Source organism: Chiloscyllium punctatum, chromosome 41 (assembly GCF_047496795.1).
Source record: "Chiloscyllium punctatum isolate Juve2018m chromosome 41, sChiPun1.3, whole genome shotgun sequence".
Lineage (NCBI taxonomy): Eukaryota > Metazoa > Chordata > Chondrichthyes > Orectolobiformes > Hemiscylliidae > Chiloscyllium > Chiloscyllium punctatum.
In genome coordinates this window covers 33,703,619-33,718,710 of record NC_092779.1, presented here as the reverse complement: position 1 = coordinate 33,718,710, position 15,092 = coordinate 33,703,619, and the positions used below count along the sequence as shown (strand labels likewise).

The 15,092-nt window shown below is 40.8% G+C and overlaps 1 protein-coding gene across 4 annotated transcripts in view; it reads left to right on the top strand.

The window, feature by feature from the left end:
* The window catches only part of osbpl10b (oxysterol binding protein-like 10b), a 256,531-nt gene that overhangs the window by 45,687 nt on the left and 195,752 nt on the right, over positions 1-15,092 (top strand). For all 4 annotated transcript variants that reach the window (XR_011955038.1, XM_072560690.1, XM_072560692.1 and 1 more), the window contains one exon: positions 10,954-11,129. Coding sequence is in view for 3 of the 4 variants with exons in the window: in XM_072560690.1 (XP_072416791.1) it covers positions 10,954-11,129 (176 nt within the window). In the remaining variant the exon portion in view is untranslated. The remainder of the gene's footprint in view (positions 1-10,953; positions 11,130-15,092) is intronic.

The following is a 15,092-nucleotide window of genomic DNA, read 5'->3' as shown; positions in this document are numbered from 1 at the left end:
TGTATGTGTGTGTCTGTGTGTTCAAAGTGATTGTGTTAGCAAACACATTTGGAAAATGCTATCCCATTTAGACCTATGACTGCAAAGTATACTGTGCTACACTCTCAATTTGTAGAAAAACCAAGAAGCTGCTAGTATCATAGAATTTCTACAGTGTGGAAACAGGCCCTTCGGCCCAACAAGTCCACGCTGACCCTCTAAAGAATAACCCATCCAGACCCATTCCCCTACTACTCTACATTTACCCTGACTAATGCACTTAACCTGCATGACCCTGCACACTATGGGCAATTTAGCTTAGCCAATCCACCTAACTTGCACACCTTTAGATTGTGGGAGGAAACCGGAGCAAACCCAAGCAGACGTGGGGAGAATGTGCACAGACAGTTCCCTGAGGCTGGAATCAAACCTAGGTTGAGGTTGCGGTGCTGAGCCACCATGCCGCCCTAGTAGCTTGATTTCAATTTAGCAGAAAAAAATCTTTGTTTCCAAGGTGCTCAAATTGTTTTCCAACCATAATTTTTATCTGCAGTACACTGGAAGAATTGCTACTACCTCCTTGTGCACTTTTTGGTCTCCCTTTATTGGAAGAAAGGCTAAACCTCAAGGGTAGGAAATTCTGGACTACTTCTAATGTTATATGCTAGCAAGAATAGGAATAGTAGTATTTGGCAGATGAATGCGTGGCTTGAGAGCTAGTGGAAGGGACAGGGGTTCAGATTCTTAGATCATTGGGATCTTTTCTGGGGTAAAGATGACCTGTGCAAGAGGGACAGGTTTCACCTCAACTGGAGAGAACCAAATATCCTTGTGGGGAGCTACTCAGAAAGGTTTAAATTAATCTGGCAGGGGGGTGGGATCCAAAGCTGTAGGAAAACTAAAAAGAATGCTGAGGACAATACAGAAGTTAATGAGAGCAAGTTACGTTGTAAAGGAAGTGTTGGTCATCCTAGTACAAGACGGAGCATTCAGAGAACAGCAGGAAGCAAGAAAGTCTGGGTTAAACTGCATTTACTTTATTGCAACAGGCCTGACAGATAAGGCAAATGAACTCCGGACATGGATGGGTGCATGGAACCGGGCAATAATACCTATACAGAAACATAGCTGAGGGAGGGATGGGACTGACAGCTCAATGTTCTGGGATCCAGATACTTTGGAAGATGCTTTGGGGTGGCGGGGTGGCACGGTGGCACAGTGGTTAGCACTGCTGCCTCACAGCACCAGGAACCCAGGTTTGATTCTAGCCTCTGGCGACTGTGCAAACTCCACACACACACACACACACACATTCTCCATGTATCTGCGTGGATTTCCTCAGGGTGCTCCAGTTTCCTCCCACAGTCCAAAGATGTGCAGGTTACGTGAATTGGCTATGATAAATTGCCCATAGTGATAGGTGCATTAGTCAGAGGGAAATGGGTCTGGGTGGGTTACTCTTTGTAGGGTCGGTGTGGACTTGATGGGCTGAAGGGCCCGTTTCCATACTGTAGGGAATCTAATCTAGTCTAATAGAAGGGGAGGCAAAGTGAAGAGGGGGAGTTGTGTTTTTGATTATGGACAGCATCATAGTGGTACTGAGAGAGGACATTCTTGAGTCTAAATGGGTAGAACTGAGAAATAAAAAGGGGGAGATAACTTTGATAGCATTGATAGGAACCCCAATAGTCAGCAGGAGATTGAGGAGCAAATATGTAAAGAGACCACAGATAGCTGCAAGAACAGTAGCATTGCATAGTCATGGATTTTAATATTCTTAACATCAACTGGAAATCTTTGACCAGCCACAGGGATTGGTACTGGGTCCACTTTTTTGTTTGTAATTTACATAAATAATTTGGATGAGAATTTAGAAGGTATGGTTAGTAAGTTTGCAGATGACACCAGGATTGGTGAAAGTGGACCATGAAGAACACTATCTGGGAATACAGTGAGATCTTGATCAACTGGGCCAGTGGGCTGAGGAATGCAAGATGATGTCTTATTTAGATAAATGTGAGGTATTGTATTTTGGTAGGTCAAACTAGGGCTGGACGTGCATGGCCAAAGTGGGTGTTAAAGAACACTGATCTAGGGTTACAGGTACATAGACCATAGTAACTGGAGTTACAAGTAGACAGATGGCGAAGAACGCTTTCAGCATGCTTGTTTTCATTGGTCAGAGTATTGAGTATCGGAGTTGGGATGTCTTGTTATAGCTGTAGAAGATTTTGAGCTCTATAAAAAGGATATCCTTAAGCAGGAAAAACTACAGCAAAGATCTATTAGGCTGTTACCTGGACTGGCAGGTTTGAATTGCAAGGAGAGGCTGAATGGATTGGGAATTTTTTTCCCTGGATTGTAGGAGACTGAGGAATGACCTAAGAGAGGTATAGGTAAGATAGGTGGTCAGCAGATTTTCCCCATGATAGGGAAATCTAAAACTAGAGGGCATAGGTTTAAAATGAGGGGAGAGATACGAAAGGGTCCAGAGGGGCAATTTTTTCACACAGAATGGTGAGTTTCTTGAATGGTCTGCCAAGGGTGTGTTGGAGGCAGGTACAATTTTCATCACTTTCAGAAACATTTGTGAAGTGTTTACATAGATAGAAGAGGTATAGAGGGATATGGACCAATTGCAGGCAAATGGGACTGGTTTAATTGTGAAAACTGGATGGCATGGACAAGTTGGGCTGAAGGGCCCGTTTCCATGCCAAAAATCCTAGGACTCAAACAGTCAGAAACTCTTCACTTTGACACATGCTTTGGAAATCTGGTCAAAAGTGTGATGATTTACTAAATGACAAGTTTAATGGAGGCTTGCATGCACCAAGTCTTTAAAGCCCGCAGAATAAATTGAAGAGTAAATTGTGAAGGCACATAAGATCTTAGGCTTCAATTTTGAAGAGGATAAAGCCAAGAAAGTTCTAGTAAATATTGATAAAATACTGGTATTCCCAGCTGGAACCTGGCATATATTTCATGATACCACTCTTTGAAAACTGTCAACACTTTTGAGATGATGAGATTTACTAAAATGGCACCCAGAATGAAGGATTTCACTTTGCATAGAGATTGGAATGTTCTCTTTGGACCAAAGCCATAATTCACTGACAGGACTGTTCCAGAAGGCCAATCATTTCAGAGGAGAAAGTGAAGACTGCAGATGCTGGAGATCAGAGCTAAAAATGCATTGCTGGAAAAGCGCAGCAGGTCAGGCAGCATCCAAGGAACAGGAGAATCGACGTTTCGGGCATCAGCCCAATCATTTCAGCCTACTTATACCCCAGTGAACTTGGTTTCTCTTTTTTGTATTTAATTCTTTTGGTCCTTGGTAGAGTCTGTCTCCACAAATGTCCGTGACTATTCTGAACGCCTGACACCAGTGTGTAATGGTTTTCAACTTAGTCTATTAACTATTTCCGTCTCACCTATACACTTAATAGTAAGGTCCTCTGAATTGTTGCTGAACAAAGAGACTTTGGAGTACTGGTTCATAGTTCCTTGAAAGTGGATTTGCAGATAGATAGAATAGTGAAGAAGGCATTTGATATGCTTGCCTTTATTGGTCAGTGCATATAGGAGTTGGGAGGTCATGTTGTGGAATTACAGGACATTGGTTAGGCCACTTTTGGAATACTGCATTCAATTCTGGTCTCCCTGCTATAGGAAGGGTTCAGAAACTTGAAAGGGTTCAGAAAAGATTTAAAAGAATGTTGCCAGGTTTGGAGGGTTTGGAGAGGTTGAATAGACGGGGGCTGTTTTCTTTAGAGCATTGGAGGCTGAGGGGTGAACTGAGTCCAGAACTAGAGGGCATAGGGTTTAGGGTGAGAGGGGAAAGATTTAAAAGGGACCTAAGGGGCAACTTTTTCCATGTATGGAATCAGCTGCCAGAAGTAGTGGTGGAGGCTGGTACAATTACAATATTTAAAAGGCATTTGGGTATATGAATAGGAAGGATTTAGACCGATACGGGGCAAATGGGACGAGATAGAACATAACCTTGACAGCAAAGGAATGGATCCTTCAATACATGTTGTGCTGAACATGACACCAACTTAAGCTAATCCCTTCTGCGTGGTCCGTATCCTTCCATTCCTTACGTATTCGTGTGTTTATCTAAACATCTCTTAAATGCCTCTATCGTATCTGCCTCCACCACCACCCTTGGAGTTCCAGATTCCCATCACTCTGTGTGTCAAAATCAAAGCTTGCCTCTCACATCTCCTTTCAACATTTCCCCTCTGGATGAAGAAGTTTCTTTTCATCTTGATCCAAATTGGCCAAACCTCTACCTCTGCCTTTACCTTTTAAATTGTGACCACTGGTTCTGACTCCCTTATCTGGATTGGGCCAAAGATACAAGAGTTTGAAAACCTGTACTAATGCATTTAAAGAACAGCTTCTTCCCCGTTGTTATCAGAATTATGAGTGGACCTTTCATATGTTAGAGTTTTTATTTCTCTGCACCACTCGAGCTGTAACGCTATATTCTATTCTGATACCCTGATATACTTATTTATCGTATGCTTTGTCTGGTTAGCATGCAAATACAATATTTTTCTTGGTACGCGTGACAATAAGAAATCAAATCAAAATCATCCACCTTTTACCTTGTCAAGTCTTGTTAGAATATTAGGTTTCTGAGATGCCCCTCATTCTTCTAAACTCCAGTGGATATTGTTTTAATTGATTCAGTCTCACCTCTTATGCCTTTCCTTCTATGTGAGGACTCACTCTGGTAAACCTTTGCACTTCCTCCAAAACCAGAACATCCTCTGATAAGGAGATCAAAAGAATACACCATACTCTCAGGTCTGGTCTCACCAAGGCCCTGTAAAATTGCAGCAAGATATCCTGGCTCCTGTAATGGAATTCTTTCACCATGAAGGTCAACATAACATTTGAATTCTTTCCCACTTGCTCTACCTGTGTGTTTACTTTCAGTAGCTGGTGTACAATGACACCCAAGTTTCATTGCTCCTCCCCCTTTCCCACTCCTTTCAGATAACCTGCCTTGTTTTTATTTCCAAAGTGGATAACCTTAGAATTAAATACTGGATTAGTGGTGCTGGAAGAGCATAGCAGTTCAGGCAGCATCCAACGAGCAGCAAAATCGACGTTTCGGGCAAAAGCCCTTCAGAATTAACCCCATTTTACTTATCTGCCATCCATTTGGCCACTCGCTTAACTTGCCTAAGTTGCAATGAAACATCTTAGCATTCTATTCATGGTTCACCTTCCCACCCTGCTTTGTGTCACCTGCTAACTTGAAAATATTACATTTGATATATGCACCTGTCTGCCATCAACAAGACACAAATGAGAAGTGTGATGGCATATTCACAATTTGTGTGGATGAGTGCAGCTCAAACAACACTCCAGAATCTTAACACCATCTAGGACAAAGCAGTCACTTGATTGGCACAACATTCAGAATCATTCCACTACAGACACCTAGCAGCAATATGTAATATCTCCAAAATGCATTGCAAGAATTCACCATTGATCCTGAGACAGCACCTTCCAAGCAGACAACCATTTCCATCTGGAAGGGCAAGGGCAGCAGATACATGAGAACCCCAGCCCCTGCAGGTTCTCCTTTAAGCTGGACTTAGCAATATATTGCTGTTTCCTAATTGCAGTTGGGTTAAAATCCTGGAACACTCTCCCAAGGGCATTGTGGGTCAACTTACAGCACATAAGAGAAAGTGAAGACTACAGATAGTCAATCAACAGATGTGTAGTGCTGGTAAAGCACAGCAGATCAGCATGACATTGCTAATGAAGGGCTTATGCCTGAAACGTTGACCCTACTGTTCTGCTGCCTGACCTGCTGTGCTTTTCCAGTACCACACTGTTTGAATCTGAACCTACAGCGTATGATTGGTAGTTCACCATTGCCACAAGGGGAAACTAGATATGGGCAAAAACCACTGGCAGCCAGTGTTGCCCATGTACCAAAAGTGAGTTTTAAAATAATAAGAACTAGTCATTGTCTGCCACTTGGAAACTTACCCATTTATTCTTAATTCTGTTTCCTGCCTGCCAGCCAGTGGATGCAGGTGATATACTACCCTCTAAACCATATACTTTAATTTTACATGCTAATCTCCTTTTTAAGTTGGATCATATTGAAAGTCTTTTTAAAGTCCAAGTAAACCACATTCCCTGGCTCACCCTTATTAATGCTACTGGTTGTATCCTAGCAAAATTTGAGTAGATTTTTCAAGCATGAATTCTCTAAATTTAATGCTGATTTTGTCCAATTGTCATTTTTTTCGAAGTGCTCTGCTATTAAATCTTACATAATTGACTAACATTTTCCTACTGCCAATGTCAAGCTAACTAGTTTATAATTTTCTAATTTCTCTCAACCTTTTTTTTAACTAATGGGATTAAATTAGCTACCCTCCAACCCATAGGAACTGTTTCAGAGCCTAGAAATTTGAAAGAGGCAACCAATATGGAGATAAAATTGCTATAGTTCTAACAGGCCATAGGGCTGCTCTCTTGATAGAATAAGACGATTAATGGTTGCTCAAATGAGGATCGCCATATTTCAGGATTGGGGAAGAGGTTGAGAAGGAGCTCAGATGGATAGATGGTTGGTTTGCAATGCAGAGTGATGCCAACAGGATGGGTTGCATTCCTGCACCAGCTGAGGTTCAAGCAACCAACACTTGCTGTGGGTGAGGTCACTCCAGTTTGCAATGGGATCAGCCAGCTCCAACGTTGTACTGCTCAGCACATCATCTGTCCAGCCATTTCTACTTAAATACTTTACTAATTTATAATATATTTTAGAATGAGTTAATTAAATTTATTGACACTACTTTTCTGGGTTCCTTTTCAAATTTAGTGCAAATTTCCTACCACAATTTTCTCCCTATGGTATCATTGCAACTTTTTTTTTGCAGCTACAGTGCCCTATGCTTTAGTACTATTGTAGTTGCCTCTGCTCTGCTGCCTAGCCTTCCGACAACTTCCCACCGACCTGTGTGTTGTTTATTCATTCAGAAATTGGCAAACAACCTACTACACTAAGTAACTGTCTTCCCACTTTTAATGTGTACCATGGGTGCTAACCTCAGCGTCTAAAACATTTACAAATAAAAGATTGACAAATAATGAAAACGCATGCACCATTTTTACCATGATGATGACATGTCCGCAAATATTACGAACAATTGCTTCAACGCAATGTGAAAATAATGTGCTGTGTAGTTTTTCATTTATTTCCCTCCTACCCTTTTAACCACAGCTCACAAGCAATCGTCATGGAGTAATGTACACAGCCTCCATACGAGCACTTCTGATAAAGGAATGGATTTTGCTGGCTGATGTCATTAACTGCTTTGAATGGGAACTGATCATTTCAGTTGGATGATTTCTTTGCAGTGTCAGTTACAGGCAGTCTCAATCAGGTGGCTATTGCCAGGATATAACTAGGCTGTTCTGCTGCTCGTACCCTCAGTCCTGGAGAAATGCTGTCTCATTTTTACTGTGTCAGTTGTATAAGATAGAAATGACAAACTCTACTCTGTTAGCAATGTACTCCAAGACTACTTGATACCTGACTTATTTCTCTGCAGCAAGATTGTACCACACACAACGCCCCCCCCCCCCCCCCCCCCCCCCGGCAAGTCATTAGCGTCAATTACTATTTTCTAAGCTTCTAATTTATAGAGGTCTGCAGCAAAGAAAAAGCCATTCGACCTGTCGAATATGTACCGGTGAAAAACAGGCATTTTTAATCCCATTTTCCAGTACTTGGCTTATATCCTTGTATACTTCAAAAGTTATCACCTACCATGGTCTGGATGCTTATCTTGCTACTTAACCTTATGCCTTTTCTGAACTCCATCAGAACATTGTCAACACTGTCTATTTCCACTTCTTAATGTTTGAGTTTATCCCTGCTGCAATTTATCCACTAGTCCATGAGAACCATTGCATGGTCCCCGTGTCAACCAATATTGGTAATAGCTCCTCCTCTCAGTTTTTATCTGCTGTTTATCACTCCCCTGTTCAAAACCACTCTGATCCATCCATCGGTCTCACATCTTCAAACTCTTTTTTCAATCTCAAGTTTTTGAAAATGTGGTAACTGCTAAAATCATTTATATCTTTTCCAGAACTGTGTTCAAGTCGCTTAAATTAACTTTCTATCCTGCTACGTGCCAAAATGATGTTAGTGTGAGAAATAGCACCAGCTAATCGTCCTTCTGCATCCCTTTTGACCTCTCTACAGCCTTTTACATGATTGATCACACTGCCTTTCCAACATTACTTGATGTCCTGCTGGCTGAAGCTGTTATCATGTGGTTTCATCTTTGTCTACCTAAATGTAGGCAGAACATTATTTCCAATCCTTTTTTCTGCTGTTTCCCATTGTATCTCGTGCCTCCAGGATCTATCCTTGGCCTATTTCTATTTCTCATCTATATGCTGTTCCTCTGCATTGTCATCTGAAAGCACAGTGTTACTTTTCAGATATTTTAGCACCCCTGTAGTGTTGTTAAATTATTACACTGCTTAACTAAATTTTAAGACTGAAGCCATTGTCTTCGGTGTCTGCTTAAATCCATACCTTGATTACTGATTCCATCCCATTCTCTGTCACCTGTTTGAATCAGCCTATTCGCAATATTGATGTCCATGATGACCTTCTAATCTCATTTTTGCATCATTACTTTCATCTAAAACCATACATTACAGAAGACACCCTTCATGAACATTTCTTGACTAATCCATTCCAGATCTCACTCATTGTTAAAATTCTCATGCCTTTGTCAGCTGCTGCGTTTGACTGTTCCAGCACATTCTTTGTTTGTCTTTCAAATTCTAAGCTTGAGGTAATCTAAAACTCTGTCCTAACATGCACCAGGTTCTGTTTATCTTTTTTTTAAATTCCTGTACTTATTGATCTAATTTGGCTCCTGGTCAAGCAGTGTTGATATTATGATTCTCATACTTAATTTCAAATCTCTCCATGGCCTTCACAGTTCTGACAGCTCCACAAACCTATAAAACATCTGCATTCATCTAATTCTGACCTCTTGTATATCACCACCTTTAATTGCTCCCCCATTTTTTTGGCAGTGCCTTCAGTTGCCTAATTTTTCTCCTACACCTCTTCTCTCTACTTACCTTGTATTTATCACACTCCTTTAAAATGACTTATTTGGCCAACCTTTGGTAATCTAACCTAACAGAGTGAACCTTACTTTTATTTTTGGCTAGACATGAATTGTTTCATGAGTTTGAGTGTTTTCTTGGCGTATCTTGCAATATTTTCTCATTTACCTACCTACCTACCAGTCCTTATGGCACGCTTTGTGTCAGATTTGACCCCCTCTTACCATGCATTGCTCCTGGGACAATTGCCAATGCCCAGATATTTTGGAATTAATTGGCACCCCTTGTGACTGCCATCTCTAAAATCCTATTGTACACTTGTTAAGTGATGTCAGGCTGGTGCTGCCATGCACAATTCCTCATAAGCAGAGGGGTAAATTGCTTTGTGGGCTGGGTCCTGAATGTTCTGCTGGATGGATGTCACAGGTGCATGGCTGCCTCTTTTTCAACCAACCCTGCCCTCTGCCAGTAGAGGAGGCCATGACAACAAATCTTGCTAGGCTGGTCAGAGGTTATAGGAAGAAGATCTTCAACACTCCTCCAGGCTAAGTACACCATCTCTGTCCAATACCCCTCAATCACTGTATTGATGCTTATTGTACACTGTTCCCACAAGGCTTATGTTGTACCACTCTCACTGTTGCCTGCAATACTTTTTAATCGTTATATTTAATGGTTTTTGGCAAAGTGATCTCAAATCCTTGTGCTTAGTTTTTCTTGCAAATAGCATCTGTTTCGAAAAAGACAATCTGCAGAAACAATAGCAAAACTCAAATTTACTGGAAATTAATGTTTTGCTTTATGTGGACTTAGTTGGACAAAACTTCAATGTAATTAGAATTCTTGGCTGGAAGTGAGCAAATAAAATGACATTAAATGTATGCCTCAGTCTTTATAGAATATATTGCACAGTTCTGTTATATATTTGGTTTTACCTTACCATGTATTTGAGTGTCCGAGCTTAGAATCTATTCAGGCCCAGTTTGAAGAAGACCATATTAGAGTCATTGAGATGTACAGCATGGAAATAGATCCTTCAGTTCAACTCGTCCATGCCGACTGGATATCCTAGATAAATCTAGTCCCATTTGCCAATAATTGACCCCAAAATCTCTAAATCCTTCCTATTCATATACCCATCCAGGTACCTTTTTAAATGTTGTAATTGTACAAGCCTCCACTGCTTCCTTTTGGCAGCTCATACCATACGTTCACTACCTCTGCATGAAAAAATTGCCCCTTAGGCCCCTTTTAAATCTTTCCCCTCTCACCTTAAAACTACACCCTCTAGTTTTGGACTCCCCCACCCAAGGGAAAAGATCTTGTGGATTCACCCTATCCATGTCCCTCATGATTTCATAAACCTCTACAAGGTCACCCCTCGGCCTTTGATGCTATTCTTGTGAAGCATCATGAAGTTCTCCCATAAATTCAGTTTGGTGCTGCCAGAGACCAAGTAAACCTTTAGATGGCAGCCTTGACTGAGTGTCAAGGCAATCTTTAATGGTACAAGCTGTATCAGGTAATCTTGCAAGTATCTGAGCTGCAAACAAACTATGTTAGAACTTTTCAATTTCAGAGGTGTAGAATTGAACTGTCTGGTTATCAATTGACCATGCTTTCTTAGAATATTCGTCATGTATTAATTGTTCTCTACCATAGGAATGACATTCCTCACTGAAAATTCATTAGTTGATCACATTTTAATTTAGTTTTACAGGTTACATGGTGCCTGGTAATAAGTCTGACACAATCCTTTTGTAGTTTTGTACTTTGAAATAGTGTAGTTAGTGATGTGGATTTACACTAATATGAAATGTTTTTATGATGCAGGTATTTTGTTCTGAATTGCGAATTGGGCGTTCTGCAATACTTTGTAAACGAACAATGCAAAGGTCAGAAGCCACGAGGAGTTCTACATTTGTCTGGTGCATTGATCTCTCCCAGTGATGAGGTTTCCCACATGTTTGTAGTCCAAGCTGCCAGTGGTGAGCTGTATAAACTCAGAGGTACTGAAACAACTACATTTTTACTCAATAAGATGCTGCATAAGCTTTAAGCTATTAGGAGAAGATTCACTATTTTTACAAAGCCAACTTAGCGATGATCAAAATAAAATTTGTCTTGAATGAGGCCATTTTGGCACAAAATTCCCAGTTAGAATTGCCTATGTTATATTGGAAGGCAATCGTAGCAGTTCACATTGTGTATCCAACATGAAGGTAATAGGTTTGAATTCCAGAGTATCATCTTGGATCTAATTTGTCCTCGCGATAGAAAAGGCTATGTGTTTTCTTGAATCTCCTTGAATGGAGCATCCCAGAAGAATGGGAGCATGTTTGGAATTGCACATTGTAGATAAATCACTTGTTAGGGAAAGAGTACAACAAACAAATTACAATCTGTCGAATACCCATATCTGATGGCCTAGACAATTGTCTACCAGACAGGAAATAGAGTAGGGATAAATGAAGCACTCTAAGTTTGATAGGCTGTGACAAGTGGAGTTTCAGATAGGATAGTGAACAAGGTGTTTAGTATGCTTTTCTTAATTGGTCAGAGTATTGAGTATAAGGGTTGGGCAGTCATGTTGTGGCAGTACATGACATTGGTTAGGCCACTTTTGGGATAGTGTGTGCAATTCTGATATCCCTTCTATAGGAACGATATTGTGAAACTTGAAACTTGAAAAGATATACAAGGATGTTGCCAAGATTGGAGTATTTTAACTATAGGGAGAGGCTGAATAGGCTCTCGGAGGCTGAGAGGTGACCACATGGAAGTTTATAAAATCATGACTGGCGTGGATAGGGTAAATAGATAAGGTATTTTCCCTGGGTTGGGGGAATCCAGAGTTAGAAGGCATAGACTTGGGGTAAGAGGGGCAAGATTTAAAAGGGGTGTAAGGGGAAACCTTTTCATGCAGAGGGTGGTGCATGTACGGAAGGAGCTATCAGAGGAAGTGGTGGAGGGTGGTAGAATTACAGCATTTTAAAAAGGCATCTGGATGGGACAGAAATAGGAAGGGTTTTGAGATTATGGTCCATGTGCTGGCAAGTGAGACTAGATTAATTTAGGATAAATGGTTGGCATGGGCGAATTGGACTGAAGGGTCTGTTTGGAGAAAGTGAGGTTGGCAGGTGCTGGAGATCAGAGTCGAGAGTGTAGTGCTGGGAAAACACAGCAAGTGAATCAACGTTTCAAGCATTCCTGATGAAGGGCTAATGCCCGAAATGTTGATTCTCCTGCTCGGATGCTGCCTGACCTGAGAAGGGTCTGTTTCCATGCTGTACATCTCTATGACTCTAAGTGAAATATTGCAAGAATTCGTGGTTGGAGCCTTATTTCTTTATGTTCTGAATTACTTAATTTATTTGGGGAAATAAGGTTTTTCATTTTAAGTTAGTGTTATGAAATTAGTTTTCCCTTTTGGCTCTATGTGCTGTGACTAGCTGAGGGCAATGATAGCGGATTAATCAGAAGTTGTGACATTTAAGGCACAAAATGTTCCATTGGCTGCTACATTTAATTTTGCCCAAGAACAGCGGTGGTTTCCTGTTGGAATATTTTAATCGGTCACATGGTCATTTCAAACATCCATAAATAGCAATTAGTGAACAGTTACAGGTTTAGTCAGGAACAGCCAAAGAAAAATGTAGCTAATCCATGGAGCTGAGGAGCTGGAATCTCAGGCCCAGGAGCTGTTTGGTAGTTTGTGTTTTGGGGTTTGTGCAGTTTTGGTGGTCTTCTCTGAAGGTGGGTGTTCTGGCTGGAGGGAGTTCAGTGAAGATTTACCAGACTGATTCCTGACTTGGCAGCACTGACGTAGGCAGAGAGACTGGATTGTTTAGGACTTGTGCTCAGTGGAGTTTAGAAGAATGAGGGAATGTATTACAGAAACCTATGCAGTTCTAACATTTACATAGGGTAAATGTAGGTCTGAGATGCGGAGAAATTTCTTCACTCAGTGATGTGATCTTGTGGAATTCTATGCCACAGAAATTAGTTGATGCCAAAACATTATCTTTTTGTTTAAGAAGTAGTTATGTATAGTTGTTTAGTGACCTAGAGATCTACAGCACAGAAAAACAGACCCTTTTGGCCTAATAAGTCTGGACCAGTTTAAAAAAAACAGCCACATAACTATTCTAATTCTATTATCCAGCACTTGGTCAATAACGTTGAATGGATTGATATTGCAAATGCAAGCTTAATATTAATTAAATGTCTGAGATTTCTGCCTGTACCGCCATAATAGGCAGTGAATTCAAGAATGGGTGAAAAAGTTTTCCCCTCATTCTCTCTAAATCTCCTGTCCGTTAAATTGATGCCCACACCAAGGGGAAAAGTTTCTTCTTGTCTTCACTATCTGTGGCCCTCCTTAATTTTATACATATAATTTTATACGTTCTCCACTCCCCTCCATTTCCTCTGGTCCAAGGAAAAGAACTCCAAGTTCTCCAAACTCTTTTCATAACTAAAACTCTTCAGCCTCTGCATTCCCTCAAATGCAATCACATCTCTCCTGTAATGTAGAGTCCAGAATTTCTCTCACTGCTGTAGCCTAACCAATGTTTCATCCAATTCTGGCATGACCTCCTTGCTCTTAAGCTGTTGTGCCTTGGCCAATAAAGGCAAGTATCCCATATGCCATTTGGCCATCTTATCTACTTGTCCTGCTACCTTAAGGGACTAATGGGCCCTCTGATCCTTGGTGTTTACATTCTCACATATTCTCCTCTATGGAGAGATGAAACACAGACTGGATGACCACTTTGTGGGGCACCTACTTTCTGTAAAAATGACCCTGCGCTTTCAGTTGGTCACTTCACCCAACACCATTGTGTTCCCATGCCAACATTTGTCTCTGACCTGTTGCAGTGTTCAAGCCAGACCCAAAGCAAGCTGGAAGAATGACATCTCCTCTGCTTTGGTATACTACAGCATTAGACAACATTTGAGTTTAATAATTTTGCAGCATGAATACCTCCTTTCATGTCTGTGACTTGCCTCACATTCCAAGTCTGTCATGAAATGGGTTGCCTTCAGCACAGGACAAAAAAAAACTGCTAACATTGTACTTGTATTCAAAAAAGGTGGGAGATAGAGGTCAGGTAATTATTGGTCAGTTAACTTAACATCTGTGTTTGGGGAAATGTTAGGATAAAGGATGTAATGGCAGAGCATTTAGAAACATATGTTTGTGTTTAGAGATTGAGTTGAACAATGGACGACTTGGATGCAGGCAATTTTGCAGATTGCATACCCATTTGACAAATATAATCTTGTGTAGAGAGGTATGTATTGATACAATATGGGAGTATATGTTTAATAGGTACAATCTGTAAGATTCAAGAGAGATCATTTGTGAAAATGTGCAATCCTTTTTAAGAAGGAGATAGTGACGACTGCGGATTCTGGAGAAGTCAGTGTCGACAAAAGCACAGTAGGTCAGGCAGCATCTAAGGAGCAAGAGAGTTGAGGTTTTGGGCTTCACCCTTGATCAGGACCTGTTAAGAATGCAAATTAGGATAACTAAAACAAAGTTCCCCAGATCACAGAAGCAATTGTACTGATGGATTTGATTAAGGCAATGGCTAGAATATGTATGCAGTTTCTGAATTACAGAAAGGCTATTAAAACCAAGGATCTTCTACAGATGTTACAATCCCTGATTATGATGGTACTGGCCAAGTCAGATCCCAGACTGAAATCTGGCTTGATAGAAACCAAAATATGAGCTATTTCATGAGGTGATCCTTATTGAAAAATAAGCATACAATGCTGCAGAGCTGAGACAGACATTTATTGTTCCAAATAAAGTAGATTAAACCAAAGGCAGTTTGAAAGATTTTGAAACCAGTGGCGAATACAAAAGAGCCCATCTATCCCAAGACTGTCACTTTGCAGTATTCTGTCAGTATATGTTCCCTTCTCCCTTGCATCTGTAGGTTTATCTTAACAATTTCAAC